Source organism: Oncorhynchus masou, chromosome 13, assembly GCF_036934945.1.
Source record: "Oncorhynchus masou masou isolate Uvic2021 chromosome 13, UVic_Omas_1.1, whole genome shotgun sequence".
Lineage (NCBI taxonomy): Eukaryota > Metazoa > Chordata > Actinopteri > Salmoniformes > Salmonidae > Oncorhynchus > Oncorhynchus masou.
The window spans coordinates 57,679,498-57,696,351 of record NC_088224.1 but is presented as its reverse complement, the minus strand read 5'-3'; the positions used below and the strand labels follow the sequence as shown (position 1 = coordinate 57,696,351).

At 45.5% G+C, this 16,854-nt stretch overlaps 1 protein-coding gene across 1 annotated transcript in view; it reads right to left on the bottom strand.

Moving 5' to 3' along the window:
- LOC135552690 (immunoglobulin superfamily member 11-like) overlaps positions 1-16,160 on the bottom strand; it is a 99,185-nt gene extending 83,025 nt beyond the window's left edge. Inside the window, exon 1 of the mRNA XM_064984460.1 lies at positions 15,588-16,160. Within this exon, the coding sequence (XP_064840532.1) occupies positions 15,588-15,648 (61 nt within the window). The 5' untranslated portion in view covers positions 15,649-16,160. The remainder of the gene's footprint in view (positions 1-15,587) is intronic.
- Between the last annotated feature and the right edge of the window lie 694 nt (positions 16,161-16,854).

Below are 16,854 nucleotides of genomic sequence, written 5' to 3'. Positions count from 1 at the left end.
CATTGCCCCCTCCCCCTGGCTTACACCTCTGCTACTCTTTGTTGTTATCATCTATGCATAGTCACTTTAATAACTCCACATACTTATTACCTCAACTAACCGGTGCCCCAGCACATTGACTCTGTACCGGTACCCCCCTAATAAAGTCTAGCTATTGTTATTTTACTACTACTGTCAGAGATATGTGTCTAGGTGACAGGGAAGTCAGGCGCAGGAGAGTTAAACGGAGTGTAAAATGGAGTCTTTTAATAATGTCCAAGTAACATGTTCCATAACACTAAATAGAAAAATGAATATAAACAAATATGGGTACAAAGACCCGTCGCGCACCTATACAAAAAACACTACACTGACTATAAACAATCTCTGACAAAGACATGAGGGGAAACAGAGGGTTAAATACACAACAGGTAATGAATGGGATTGAAAACAAGTGTGTGGGAAGACAAGACAAAACCAATGGAAAATGAAAAATGGATCAATGATGGCTAGAAGACCGGTGACGTCGAACGCCGAGCACCGCCCGTACAAGGAGAGGCAACGACTTCGGCAGAAGTCGTGACAACTACTCTTTAATTACTTGTTACTTTTATTTCTTATTCTTATCCGTATTTCTTTAAACTGCATTGTTGGTTAGGGGCTTGTAAGTAAGTATTTCACTGTAAGGACTACCTGTTCTATTCGGCACAAGTGACTAATACAGTTTGATTTTAAAATTTGATTTGATCATCAGCAACAAGGACTCTAAAAGCAAAAGGATGTCAAAAGGTCAATGATCAGACCCTGACTTGGACACAGCCAGGAAAAAATTGAGAACACGGGATACAAGTAATCTGCCAAGACTGGTGACGAGGAGCCCACAATACCAGTCAGACTGACTGATTACATTTGCCTTAATCAGAGGTTAACATTAATTACAGGATGAGATCAGAACATGAGGGAGCCTTGGGCTTTAAATCCCTTGGCTGTACACACACACACACACACACACACACAAGCACGCGCACACAACCTTACGCACTTAACTACGCATGTGCACACACACACACACTCACACAGGAGATGAAGCTTAAAGAGGGTACCCACAGGGTGGTGTATGCTGCATGATTATGCACCGTGCCTGCTGGCTCTCCTATGTCTCTGGGTTTCAGCACCATCTTCACCCTCTATCTCTTGTGTGCTAGATCTGCAGTTAATATAAAATGATTCGACACAATTTTCAATTATACATGAAGCCCACCCGCTTGCTCCCTAAGTGTACGGAACCCACAATTCTTCTGCCGCATTAAAGCTACAAGATATTTTGAAGTAAATCTGCCTGGTATCATGGACATAACCGAACATATCCAGGTACATTGAAGAAATACTTAGGCCTGCTCGGTATGCCTTGCATGCAAGATAGACGGTCTTCACCACTATCTAACCTGGCTATACCATGGTAGACAGACATGTGTAACATTTCAATCTGCTACAAATCCACAGCCTCAAGTATAGAACAGTGCTATGGAGGCTGGGAATGCACACAGTACCCAGGGGCCCCTTTGCGGTTTGTCTAATGTATAGGAGAACTCGTCACTGTCGGCACGATCAGGGCCAGCTCTAGCCTTTTGGGCCCCCCCACCCACAATTTTATAACACATTTTATGCAATTCTACTCATTTTGCCATGGGGCAGAGAGACATTTTTGCCGTTTTAAAGCCAATTTCCTGCATTATATCCATTTTGCCATTGGGTGGTGAAAATTATTTTGCCATTTTAAAGCAAATTGTCTACACATTTTTCTATGTCTTATGCCATGTTAATGATATCTAAGTGAGAGTGACTAACAAAATCAATGGGGGCCCTGGAGGTCAGGGCCCCTGGGCACGTGCCCTGCATGCCTGGTTGTTATACAGCCATTATTACTACAAGTTTAGATAACTGGTGAGACTGACTTACCAATTTAAAAATTGTTAGCTGACATGACTAATGGCGTGATTGTCAGTGACTGACACAAGAGAAAAACTGCTACTGCACGACCACATTTCTAACTTACATTTTGCACATTCTACTATTCAACATTAAGTTGAAACCCCGACTGAGTTCCTAAAAAAAGACAGTGTTCGCTTTGGGCCTGGGAACCTTATTCCTGGAGCCGCCCCCGGGCAGGTTCAGTTAATAAGGCTAAAGTTAAGGTTGTGTCGTGTTTCAGCACTTACACCATCACTTTGGCAGAGAAACACCACCGGGCCAGGTTAAAAGCATATAGTTCCCTTCAGGAAAGTCGAAAAAGCTGAAACTTCAAAACAGCAAACCATCCCTTTAATATTGTGCCCCAGATCTACAGGTTGGACTAGTGGAGGGGACAGGATACAGCAGCAGCTCACAAACGTGTGGTGAAAGGTGCCAAGAAGCCAAGAAACCAACCAACCACACTGGGTCCAGGCTTCACCCAGGCTCTGTCCAGCGGAACAGGGGGCCTCTTGTTCCTGTGCCATGGTGGCAGGAAACGTGATGTATTCAAATGATAATGAGCCATCCAGCAGTACAATCGAAAACCCCAGTGTCCTGGCACCAGCTAGCCCTCTCTCAAAGACCCATCGCCAAGGAGACCAGTTGGAACGGGACCCTGACAGTGCCAAGGGACAGCGAGGGTATTAGGGATTTCACAAAGCTCTAACGAACTGAGGCTTTCCAGAGGACTGTCTTTCAGCAAAGAAAAACACACAGCTACCCTTGGTATATTTTCTACTGCAAAAGGCTGTTTTGGAATGCTGAATATCATCTGTGGCATGTGTGATTTTCTCCAAACACGTCACGGCTGTTCATTTCTATTTTTATACGCACAGTCCACCTGAGTCCTCGGTACTGTAGGCAGGGTGGATACAAAGAAGCCTTTTCATTATTTACCACAGCTCCCCAGGCCCCCAAAAATAATCAAGCATTTGGATTGGAACCCTCTGCCCAAAATTACAGAGGTGGCTGACAGCATGAAAACGAGAGGTAATGGTCTTAGAGCAGAGGATTTAACACATGGTGGTATGCTCCAGATGTTTACTTAGAGTTGTTTTTCCAATACCACGGCAGACCTGGTTTCAAACACCATTTGAAATCATTCAAATACGTTTCGAGTTTGCTTTAGCCTGCCCGGAGTATCAGAAGCTATTATATTGGTTCCTTTGCAAAAAAAGGCAAGCTCAATTGACACCCAGCTAAAGTATTTGAAGTTATTTCAGGTAGTATTTCAACCCAAGTCTGTTACCACAAAGGAGGAAAGTAGAGTGGGTAGAGGAAGCTCAAGCAAAGTGTTGTAGATCCTTCCTTTGTAATCCTGCTGCACTGTGCCAGTACAATGACTGACTGACTCTCCTCAAGATAGAGGCAGAGAGGCAGTATAGCCCTTACCATGCTGTGCAGTCGTGTGTGAAATGTGCTTCGGTGGGTGACTCAACCATGTATGCATTTCTAAAGGATTCACTTTGACCTCTATCTACAATCAACTGGTCTCTCCTGAGGAGTGTCTGTCAGACAACAAAAAGGGAAGTATGCAGTTTAAACCAACTCCCATTTAACGGTTTATTAACTATGACTATAACACAGTATCACACGAGCTCATCTGCATACCAATGTGTAGTGCATTTTTCATCCGACTGTTCAACAAGGATTCATTGAAATTGCAGTAATTTTACCACGCATAGCCATATCATCAGTTATAGCTGGGTTGAACGAGCGTATACCCTTTTATCCTGGCGCCATTTTTAACAATTGAAAATAGCATCTCTTGTGGCTGTGGGAGTAAAATGACGGTTGGCTCAATGGGGCTCTCTGCCGTTTTCAACTAAACTCAATTTTCTATTATGTTCCCTCTAATAGCGAAGCCATAGTTTTCTGCACCCACCACCCACCACTCTCCTAAGGCTTCAGTCACAGCTAAAAGTCAATAGGCAATTACAATAGGACAGCTGAAGCAAACTTCCAATGTATTGAAAACCCTGCTCAGAAAAACCTCAGACTCAACAATGTTGTTTTTTCTACATCAGGAGAGTGTAATGAAACACCCATGTTATTTTTAAAGGGAAAATGTCAGCCTTGTACGCACATGGGAGGTTGATTGATCACTTGTTATTCACTCACTGATTATGGGCCACAAACCTGAACAGGCCTTCCTCTCTCGGTCCTTAATGAGGATGTTGGTTGTGTTCCAATAATCTGTCCTTTCTTGTGCACTTAAAGGGACTATTCAAAATTGTTCAACTTCATATTCGCCATCTCCAGCACTACCCCAACATCTACATATGTGAAAATGGTGCGTTTCTATGTTTTGTGGTAAAAAAGAAGATAGAGGAAGATACATGTCCAATGACATCATCAACCAATTAGTAGACAATTAGTAGGCAATTCCAACTCATAATGGGTTAACGTCACACGATGCACACCGATGATGTCATTGGAAACAATTGTCTTTTTTTCCTACAAAACAAAACATTTTCACATTGGGGTGGTGCTGGAGATGATGAATATGAAGTAGAATAATAGAATAATAGAATAATTGCTAAATTCCCTTGGTAGATTTGAAAGGAAATGACAGGTATATGAACACTCATTCCAACACCAATCCAATGCTTTTATGTTTGTGAGCAGTAGTGAATGAGTGCACACTTTAGGAAGGAGGAGAGATTACTGGGGCACACCCTGTTCTCTTTTAAAAAGGAGAGGGGACATCTCAGTTGCGATGGATGATGGGATACACACACTCCCTCCGATATCTATCGGAATTACTCTCCGTGTTGACATTGAAAGATGGGACAACAATGCCATTGTATGGTTATTGTTGGTTTGGGATAATTACAGTTGTGATAACATGCAGGGATCGTCTTAATTACGCATGGCTAATTACCCAAATTGACTAGATTGATGTTAATTGCATTGTTCACACTGTGTATTGCATGTTGGACAACTGAAAAAATAACCCCAGAGGACCTATGCAGACAGCACGCAGGACCCGGGATTCAAACCAAATACCTTTCCAACTCTAGTCATTAGCTCATTCCCACAGCCATAACATTGTGATGCATTTTTTGCTCTGGGTCCACAGAAGAGGAGTGAAGTGTGGCTCAGAGGGAGGAGAGGGAAGAGGGGAGGAGCAGGGAAGGGTGACAATAGAGGGAGGAAAAAGGAAATGATGGTGGTGGGATGAGGGCAGAGCTGACCGAGGGATGATACGAGGCTGGATAGAAAGGATGAGAGATGGAGGGAAAGAGGAGAACAAGGAGGGAGGTAGAGAGAGGTGAAAATTAGTTCACGTGAGGTAGGGCCAAAGAGGCTTGCTGTCCACTGAGTCTCGTGAATACATAAACCCAAAGCTATCTATAATCTATAAATCACTGCATGGGGAACTGAGGGTTGTAATCTGCCGAAAAGCCTGTCTTAGCGAACGATTTGGGGCAAATAAACAGAGGAGCACTTTAATATTTGACACATTGTCTTGCGTCCATGTGTTACTTGCGCACCGCGGCTGTTCCATTACGCCCCATGTTAGTTTAAAGCCCCTCAAATAGCCTGAATATAAATCCTTTCTGCTGTGGGATAACACACGCTAATAGGTAACACACCGCTGGACCCGGGATTTGTGTCACAACTAATATTACAGTTGATAGGCACACTACATGAACAAAAGTATGTGGGCCTCTATGAGATAGCACTGACAGAGGAGATTTACGAAGTCTTTGGGTAATAAAGCCTAAAGAGCATTCCAGATAACATGAGTTAATGGTTGTGTTCTATGCCTTATCAGGGAGAGGCGTTTCCCTTTTGGAGTGGGGGCCCAGACACTGGTCTTTACAGTGAGAACTGTTGACACAGCAGTAACTGTCTGCTATGTTTTATAGATATCTTTCATACAAATCTTAACCTTTGTGAACTGTTCTTTAAATCTGTGATTCGTCATGTAAGTTGAGAGGGGTGTATCTTGGCTATAAAAGATCTTTGTACTTTTCTGTTGGTACTTTTCAATGGTTCATTAGAGATAGCGCATCATTGAAACTCAAAAAGGCTATTGCAAAGCTCTTATTAAACTATATGTAGTTTAAGTATAACTCTGACTGGTGTGTGAAGTTTGTAACTCTCTCCTCATTTGGTAAAGCAGAAATATGCCACCACATGAGGTTGAGGTCAGGGCTCTGTGCAGGTCAATCAAATTCTTCCACACCGATCTCGACAAATTATTTCTGTATGGATCTTGCCTTGTGCACGGGGGCATTGTCATGCTGAAACAGGAAAGGTACTTTCCCAAACTGTTGCAAGAAAGTTGGAAGGACAGAATCGTCTAGAATGTCATTGTATGCTGTAGCATTAAGATTTCCCTTCACTAGAACTAAGCAGCCTAGCCAGAACCATGAAAAACAGCCTCAGAACATTATTCCTCCTCCACCAAACTTTACAGTTGGCACTATACATTGGGGCAGGTAGCGTTCTCCTGGCAACAGCCAAACCCAGATTCATCCATCGAACTGCCAGATGGTGAAGAGGGATTCGTCATTCCAGAGAACGTGTTTCCACAGGTCCAGATTCCAATGGCGACGAACTTTACACCACTCCAGCCAACGCTTGGCATTGCGTATGGGTTCATGAAAACCCATTTCATGAAGCTCCCAATGAACAGTTCTTGTGCTGACGTTGCTTCCTGAGGCAGTTTGGAACTCGGTAATGAGTGTAGCAACTGAGGACAGATTATTTTGTACACACTACGTGCTTCAGCACTCTGCGGTCCCGTTCTGTGAGCTTTTGTGGCCTACCACTTCACAATAACAGCACTTTACAGTTGACCGGGGCAGCTGTAGCAGGGCAGAAATTTGACGAACAAGCATCACTCCTCTGTTCTAACACGTATTAGACCTAACGTGCTCATTCCTCCTCTAGTAATGTTGCTCAGCCTAGGAAAGCCATTTTGGCTCGTGTTTAAGTGGGTGAGGAAAGGGAACTTGTGAAAACGTTGTGTAGACAACACACCATTAGCGATCAATTCAGACACTGAGCACACATTAACCTGGCTGTCCTCTGGTGGAGATGTAAAATATCATGTAATAAACTTCTACCACATGCTAAATATACCGTTGCTAGTTGCTGTCTATCACTGAGCTACAACCGAATTCATGTTTAGCTTGAATTTGAAGAACTAGACCGAACCTGTGCTGTATACATATTCTGAGATCTTTTGAAGATATATTCTTCAGTTCTTAGGTTCGGAAACATACATCTTCTTAGGTGGAAGCCTGCGAATCGATGGCTTTATGAGGCACTACATCAAAGCTACACCATTTATTTTGACAAATGCAATGATTCGTAAGGCTTATCATAAGATATGGGGCCAAGCAGAGAGAGAGAGAGAGAGAGAGGCATAACACCCAGTCAGGTTATGAATTACCTATGGCTGTGAAAAGCTGGTGGCATGTTTAATGCAGTAGAGTGTCTCTATATTCTGCTGCTTCTCTGAAGATCTCTCTGGATGATTCCTTTACAGATTTCCTTCAAACTAAGCATCAGAAAATCCCAGCACACATAAAACAAAAATGGTGTTATGTTTAATCTAATCTAATACGAATTTGAACAGTTTAAATACATATTAATTGAATTTAATATCAGAGGAACATCATGAAATTGCAATACAACGATCGGTTCCAGGGGTTTTAAAAGTGATATTTATCTTGACAAACAAGGCATTTTGTAGTGCAGTGGCACTTGACTGACGTTGACCTACAGTGTCCCGAGTTGGGTTTTCTGGAGCAAAAAGAAAACATACACTAGCTGCTGGCTGCGTCACATACAGCCAAACAGCCATCAGTGAAAGCACACCACCTCCATTAACATTTAAAAGCTTCTAACATTGAAATGCCAATAAAAAGAAAAACCTTTTCAAAGCATTTTAATGTTGCACACCTCACGCTGGCACACTGAATATATTAAAGTGCCAGGCACATGAAAGCTATTGACGGCGGTCCGTAACCGTACCTCGGGGGATGAAACGCGGAAGTCACCAATACAGGGCGCCAGACAACACGCTGGGTGCAACTATGTGCAATTTTTCTAAATGACATTCAGAAGAATATGAATTATCCTCCATGTATTGAGAATGGCAATTATCTGGTCAAGACACTTTCCTGGTCTTCCTGTTTTCACTCGAGCCGTGTAATATTGAGTGGTTTCATCACAGACATAATAGTCTTCAACCACACAAAATCACTCGCGGAATTGGAAGCCATTACTATGGTCAGGGGCATAACCACCGATCATCAGCTCTACCAGGTTCAAGAGGTCATGTCTCTATTCCCTCTAGTCTATAGGGTCATGATGATTTGGATTTCATGGTAGCAATGTGTACTCGAATAAACTCACATGTTTGAGTTTGAATGAATCCTTGTACCTGAGAAAAAGCTCACATGCAGACACTGTATTTAGAAAGTGATGCTGGTTGGTGTGTGATGTGAGGTGGATTACAGCAGCTATGTGGTCATACCAGGGCAGGAAAGCATTAAACCTCTTCTGCTCACTCACTGCCATGCCAAGGGAATTAGAGCACACTACACACTACTCTACCTTCTGACCCATTGATTCCCCTGACTCCTCAGTCTCGAAACAAACAATCCTTGCTAATGCCCTGATACATAACAATCCTCTATCAGACACTATCGGAGGATTTTGATAGGCTAACGCACAAGGAGGCAAGGTGTCTTATGGGTGTTGTAAGTTTAAATGTTCTGAATAAGAAATGCACCTGGGAAGTTTCATGATGGCCTTTAAATGCTTGCCAAGTTAGCGTTAGATTTTACGTTGGTGTTAAAAATGAGGAACCAAGGTACAGCACTAAAATAGCAATCTACACAAAGCACGGCGCAAGACTGTCTCTGTACTACAGATGGATAGAAACGGGACATTTCTCAAACACTCCCCTGCAATGCCATCAAATTTCAAGCCAATGAAGCTGAAAATCTAAAACGGCAAGTTGAGGGCATTCTCTGGATGTAACGGTTTTCTTGAGGTGAAGGAGAGGCGGACCAAAACGCAGCGTGGTGGTTATTCATGCTTAATATATAAAGACACTATACATGAATAAACTAACAAAACAAGAAACGTGAAAACTCAAAACAGCCCTATCTGGTGCAAACACAGAGACAGGAACAATCACCCACAAACACACAGTGAAACCCAGGCTACCTAAGTATGATTCTCAATCAGATGACACCTGCCTCTGATTGAGAACCATACTAGGCCGAAACATAGAAATACCCAAATCATAGAAAACCAAACATTGACTGCCCACCCCAACTCACGCCCTGACCATACTAAATAATGACAAAACAAGGAAATAAAGGTCAGAACGTGACAGTACCCCTCCCCCAAAGGTGCGGACTCCGGCTGCGAACCTTAACCTATAGGGGAGGGTCTGGGTGGGCGTCTGTCTGCGGTGGCGGCTCTGGCGCAGGACGCGGACCCCACTTCACCAACGTCTTAGTCCGCCTTCTTTTCCGCTTCCGTGGCCTCCTAACCACAGTGACCCTACTAAATGACCCCACTGGACTGAGGGGCAGCTCTGGACAGAGGGACGGCTGCTCTGGACAGAGGAGCGGCAGCTCTGGGCTGAGGGTCTCTGGCGCCTCTTGGCTGAGGGTCTCTGGCGCCTCTGGGCTGAGGGTCTCTGGCGCCTCTGGGCTGAGGGTCTCTGGCGCCTCTGGGCTGAGGGTCTCTGGCGCCTCTGGGCTGAGGGTCTCTGGCGCCTCTGGGCTGAGGGGCTCTCTGGAGCCTCTGGGAGGAGGGGCTCTCTGGAGCCTCTGGGCTGAGGGGCTCTCTGGCGCCTCTGGGGCTATGGCGCCTCTGGGCTGACTGGCGGCACTGGCGGCCCCTGGCTGACTGGCGGCACTGGCGGCCCCTGGCTGACTGGCGGCCCCTGGCTGACTGGCGGCACTGGCGGCCCCTGGCTGACTGGCGGCAATGGCGGGCCCTGGCTGACTGGCGGCACTGGCGGCCCCTGGCTGACTGGCGGCACTGGCGGCCCCTGGCTGACTGGCGGCACTGGCGGCCCCTGGCTGACTGGCGGCACTGGCGGCCCCTGGCAAACTGGCGGCACTGGCGGCCCCTGGCAGACTGGCGGCCCCTGGCAGACTGGCGGCCCCTGGCTGACTGGCGGCCCCTGGCTGACTGGCGGCCCCTGGCTGACTGGCGGCCCCTGGCTGACTGGTGGCCCCTGGCTGACTGGCGGCACTGGCGGCCCCTGGCTGACTGGCGGCCCCTTGCAGACTGGCGGCCCCTTGCAGACTGGCGGCACTGGCGGCCCCTTGCAGACTGGCGGCACTGGCGGCCCCTTGCAGACTGGCGGTACTGGCAGCGCTGGGCAGACTGGCGGCACTGGGCAGACGGGTGGCTCAGGCGGCGCTGGGCAGACGGGTAGCTCAGATGGCGCTGGGCAGATGGGAAGCTCCGGAAACACTGGAGAGGAAGGCTCTGGCAGCGCTGGACTGAGTAGCTCTGACGCCTCTGGAATGAGGGGCTCTAGCGCCTCTGGACTGAGGAGCGGGAGCTCTGGCAGCGCCGAACAGGCGGGAGACTCCGGCAGCGCTGGAGAGGAGGAAGGCTCTAGCAGCGCTGGACAGGCGGGAGACTCCGGCAGCGCTGGAGAGGAGGAAGGCTCCGGCAGCGCTGGACAGGCGAGGCGCACTGTTGGCCTGATGCGTGGTGCTGGCACTGGTGGTACTGGGCCGAGGACTAGCACAGGAAGCCTGGTGCGGGGAGCTGCCACCGGAGGACTGGTGCGTGGAGGTGGTATTGGATAGACCGGACCGTGCAGGCGCACTGGAGCTCTTGAGCACCGAGCCTGCCCAACCTTACCCGGTTGAATGCTCCCGGTCGCCCTGCCAGTGAGGCGAGGTGGAATAGCCCGCACTGGGCTATGCAGGCGAACCGGGGACACCGTGCGCAAGGCTGGTGCCATGTAAGCCGGCCCAAGGAGACGCACTGGAGACCAGATGCATAGAGCCGGCTTCATGGCACTTGGCTCAATGCTCACTCTAGCCCGGCCGATACGCGGAGCTGGTATGTACCGCACCGGGCTATGCACCCGCACTGGGGACACTGTGAGCTCCACAGCATAACACGGTGCCTGCCCGGTCCCTCTCGTCCTCCGGTAAGCACAGGAAGTTGGCACAGGTCTCCTACCTGGCTTTGCCATACTTCCTGTGTGCCCCCCCAAGAAATTTTAGGGGCTGACTCTCGGGCTTCCTACCGCGCCGCCGCGCTTGTTTCTCCAACTCCATTCTCCTGTAACCCTCTTCGCACTGCTCCAGCGAATCCCAGGCGGACTCCGGCACTCTCCCTGGGTCGACCGCCCACCTGTCTATTTCCTCCCAAGTCGTATACTCCAGACTTCGTAGCTCCTGCTGCCGCTGCCTGTCATCACGACGCTTGGTCCTGTTGTGGTGGGTGATTCTGTAACAGTTTTCTTGAGGTGAAGGAGAGGCGGACCAAAACGCAGCGCGGTGGTTATTCATGTTTAATATATAAAGACACTATACATGAATAAACTAACAAAACAAGAAACGTGAAAACTCAAAACAGCCCTATCTGGTGCAAACACAGAGACAGGAACAATCACCCACAAACACACAGTGAAACCCAGGCTACCTAAGTATGATTCTCAATCAGAGACAACTAATGACACCTGCCTCTGATTGAGAACCATACTAGGCCGAAACATAGAAATACCCAAATCATAGAAAAACAAACATTGACTGCCCACCCCAACTCACGCCCTGACCATACTAAATAATGACAAAACAAAGGAAATAAAGGTCAGAACGTGACACTGGATGCTACTACAGGACGACAGCATCCGCTTAAAAGATGTATAACCCCTGGGAGCAACACACGGGGACAGGGAATCCACATTAAAAGACAGGTTAGTGTGAACCACAAACGTGTTCCTCACCTCACTCCCAAAACAGTGTCCAAACAGGAAGTTGTGGACGGACACTCATACCGTACGCGTGCAGCCTAGTGGTTAGAGCCGCAACCTTCAGAACACACATGCCGTCTGGGGCAAGGTTTCGAATCCACTGCCTTTCAGACACAAACTATCTCCTATCTATATCTGGCCAATACAAGTGTGTGTATTCTTAATCCCAGCTCGGTTTGATGACATGAATGAGATTTACATGTTGGTTATTTAGCAGACGCTCTTATCCAGAAGAGCGTCGGGAGCATTTAGAGATACAGGAGCAATTCGAGTTAAGTGCCTTGCTCAAAGGCACATCGGCAGATTTTTCACCTTGTCCGCTTGGGGATTCAAACCAGCGACCTATCGGTTACTTGCCCAATGCTCTTAACAGCTAGGCTACCAAACCACCAAATCCCAAACAGCCATGACCACACATTGGACCGAGGTGTTTGGGCATGAACTCAGCTCAACCGCCACAAGCTTCTCTTTTGGGTACTGTTAGTAAAGTCCTAAACAGGCAACTGTCGGCCAGTGCTTTCTCTCTCTCTCTCAAATATCTCCATCATTAATTCATACATTTCCCCAGAACCAGCTATCACAGCATTCTTTTGAAGGCTCGTCCTCCTAGCTCGTCTCTGTCACTCATGCACATGAACTTTTCAAGCAGTCCCAAAGGTCTTTTCAATTTTTTGAGAAGCTATTTTTAGCTTTAAAATAATCGAGGTGGAAACTTCCATCTGTCCTACACACATTCCAGCTGCTCCTTTTTAGTGGGGAAAAGGGAAAACAAATGATTTGAGCACATATTTAAAGTATAAATCGTACTTGATTATTGAAATCACATATTCAATATCATTTAGAAGGGAGACTCATCATGAAGGATCACAGATGATTACAGAGACAGAGATGTTTTGCATCACTGAGCACTGCTTTCCCAGCTCTCTCCCGAGTGCTTTTCTTTTCAGGGATACCTCTGCCGTGTAAGTCGTATTTCTCTGCTCAGGTCTGTTCTATTTGTTTACCTTGATTCTGGCAGGTAAGTTGATTGAACTTATTCTAAATGACCACAATGACTTGGGTAAGAGTCACAGGGTGGAGGAAACTGGCCATGGCAGCGTAGGGAATTCAGCCAAGACACCCGGTTAACACCCCTACTTTTGCTTGGGTTATGGTATTTTAGAAAGCCTGTCGATATCACGAGGGTTAAAGCTTACAGTACCTGCAGAGAAACTCTTTTTGCCAAGAAATCTGGGTTAAATTGATGCAAATGAAGTACCTTACTGCTATTATGATTTTTTTTCATTGCATGTTTCGCCAAGGCCGACTCCTCATCTTCCCAACACAGCATTTAACTCATAGTGTGTGGAGAACTTCAAACGAGAAGCCACTACATTGGGGCACTGGGCACAGGCAATTTAAAAGGCATTATATTCAACAACAACTAGTTGAAAAGTTCAGGGACACAACTTCAGATACATTTAATTTGCAGAATTGATCAGCATGCCGGATTGGTTCTCCAGCCCTCCAGCTATCTGGTGAAATCTTTAGAGCCGGCCACGGAGAGACACACTGTGGGTACTGCCCTGGGCATCATTTCACAAGCAGAACCAATCCGCCATTTATTCTGTCCTTTTAAAAGTCCCTTGAACCAGCTCTTGGAAAAGTATTTTTTAACATCAAACTTGTTCTGCATCACTTTATGCTTTGCATGTATCTGAATGTCTGTACTTGGTCTGCCTGGCCTTAGCTAATTGACAGGAATGCAACATTATGTATGAAGGCTTTGCTTGAAGACCGCCTTTTTTTCCCCCAACTAAGGCTGACAGTTTGAAGGGACCTTCAGTGAACTCGACAGCGTAAAGGGGACTGTCCGGCATCACTTGTGTGGAGAGAGTTCCCTTGTGACACGCTTTCTTCCAGACACCGGGGAGTTCTAGCGAAAACTAAAACGGCCACAGTCAGCTAAAGAGAGACCACAGCACAGCATAGGGAGACGACCCACTGGACACAGACGTCAATTCAATGTCTATTCCACATTGGCTCAACACTGAAATGACATGGAAACAATATTGATTCAACCAGTTTGTGCCCAATGGAAATTGACGCTGAAGTAACACGGGCCAATAGAGTGCACTGTATCGCTCCTCTTCACCCAAACACTTTACCAACAACAAACAAGTAGTACCATAGCAACAGACCTAGCTTTACCATACTAGAGATGTAACTCAGGAAGTTGATCGGATCAATTCACATCCATGAGTGATGATTCTTGAGATGCACATTGCAACCAGGGAAGGTCAATATCAATATACGGCAGAAACAAGAAGACGTCAGGGAAGAAATCTATTGCCAGTTTACAGTATTTATAGAGACAAACACCTAGATAGATGGAGAACATATTTCAAAAGAAAATCGACAATTTAGGTTCAGTTATGCGTCTTCTTTGGATACATTGTACAGTATGAACCACTTTCAGTCAACGAACTGCGGCACCTCATCCTTTGAACTCTTGCATTTTCCACTGGATCACAGAGCAGATAAAGTGAGACACTGGTTACACGAGTAGACTTAGAAGGGATGGGGAGAAGGATGCTCTGTCTCAGTCCACTATTGAATAAGGATGACAGCAGACATCACACACAACATCACACGGACATCAAAGTAAAGTAGTTATGTTCAATAACTAGCACTCAATTGGATCAAACAAGAATTCACAGTGACACTTCTCTGTGATACACAAACATGTGAGACAGAATCCAGAGGGTGCAGGTTCATGTTGGGTATATATTCCACAAACATTGGCCATTTCAACTTGCTCTGTACATACTTTGTTGTAATATAAAGTTGACTCAAATACGAATCATTAGCTTTGTATATTATTCTCGTCTACCCTCACCTAGTTCCCATCTATATTCTGAAAACTTCTTATGAGGTTGTAGTTGAACAGCTACAACGAGAAGGCGGCCAAGGTGCGTCGTCACAGGGAATCGAGTGCTCTTCTTAATCGCGCGGATTATCGGCTGCACCCCTTTCCGTCTGGATGGACCTTCGTTTCTATCTCCGACTGACACTGAATGTTCCACTACATGTTTCAAGCCGTATCCACGGCATTGACTATAAAAGAGAATACAGATTTGGGCTCCCTGTCCGATGTTCCAAAAACGCCAATCGTGTGCATATGAAAGCAATCAAAAGTGATTTTCATGCGATATGGGAATACATATTTAAACAAAGTCCTTCTCAATCATTGCTTTAGATTGTGCTGGAATGGAGGGGGTTTACAGAGAGATTCAAATATTAAGGGAAGGATCAAGCATGGCATGCGCTCTTGGCGAGGTTGCTTCCATGGCACAATTGTAATTCCAAATTCTCCTATATTACAATCATTGATTACACAAATGAAATATTGTATCCCAATCATTTCCTCATGATCACATTGATATAATAAAACAGTTCATGTAGACATGGTTGGGTAGGCCAATCTTATTTGTTTAAAATAATCAATTATGGTCAATTATTTGTTCCATAATATTTTTTCTTCTTCATGGTGTAACGATGGGAGGGACAGTTTAATGTCACACAAGTAGCTAGTTCTACAAACTTTTTAAAGTAATGAATCTCTTACCTTCCATGCAAAATAAAACCAGCCAAGCAATCCATAGGTCCGAATTATGGAATTTAATCATGGTTCGTAAGTACTTGGCAAGTCGTTTTGTGTGGCTTCTTGACTGAATAAATCGTTATTTCACAGTTTATTTGATGGAAAGTAACGGTCTCTCGAAACAACATACATGAATACAGTCCCAGTGATTTACGCGATAATCAGATGCGTTTTATGTAGCAAAATAAAATGTCACATTTTCTAACAGTAGTAAGAGCAACAAAAGGTTGCATCTCATCATATAGTCTAACACCACACTAAACCGTTGCTTCTTCTTGGACGTCCTTTCTTTTCGTTTCAATGTTGTTGTTTTTGTTGGTCGCACACTCGCACTATGTTGTCAGCTGACAGCACTTGGTATTTTCCATTTAATCAATTACGCACGTTCTGAAATTTGTCGGCAGTCTTGCTGTAGTAGATACAAATTCACAGAAGACATGAAACATTATCATTTCTTAGAGGGTAATTGTTTCTTCTTGTACAAGGCAGGCCCATGGTTCTCAATGCTAAACATGCACTCCTTTTCTGTACAGCATTCTATTTGGAACCTTGATCGAGAACTCGCCCGTACTGTTGCCAGGAGACCAGTGACGCCAGTCTAGACTAGAGGTAGTAATGCCCCCCTCTGGTGACAAAAAAAAGCCACTGTATGTGCTTGGAAGGCAACTGCATCCCGCAGTGCACGGTTGAAGCCAGCTCCAATGTATACGGATGTGCTGCATTATGCATGCAATGCACGTGCTGAGTAAAAGCTGATAAGTAGATAAAGACTATGGACAGATTACCATTTATCCGGTTTATTGAACGTTTTGGTTGATTGATTGCTCCAGCTTTCATGCACATCTTAATTGTCAGAAGTGACAAGCTTTTCAGAAAGTACAAGCCCAATTCAATTTCAAAACATAAGTTTTCTTCATGCCTGTAACAGCAAACCAACACAGTTCCGTTTTTCAAGCTGACAGTTTTCTGTCACCACCACCCATATTAGAAAGCCAGCAACACACAACAGCAGCTCTCAAAAGGGAGGCGACTGTCAATGTGTTCTCTTGAACAAAATGTGATCTTACCACAGCTCAGCACAAAATACTCCCTGTGTTTCACTAAAAACACTGCAGGCATAAAGCCTGAGCACTCCTGGGCCAAATCTAGATATAAAAACAGCTTCTTTTTTTTATCTGTCAAGGTTTTGTAGACAAACATTTGATGAAAACTTTTTCCCTTATTCAACTTT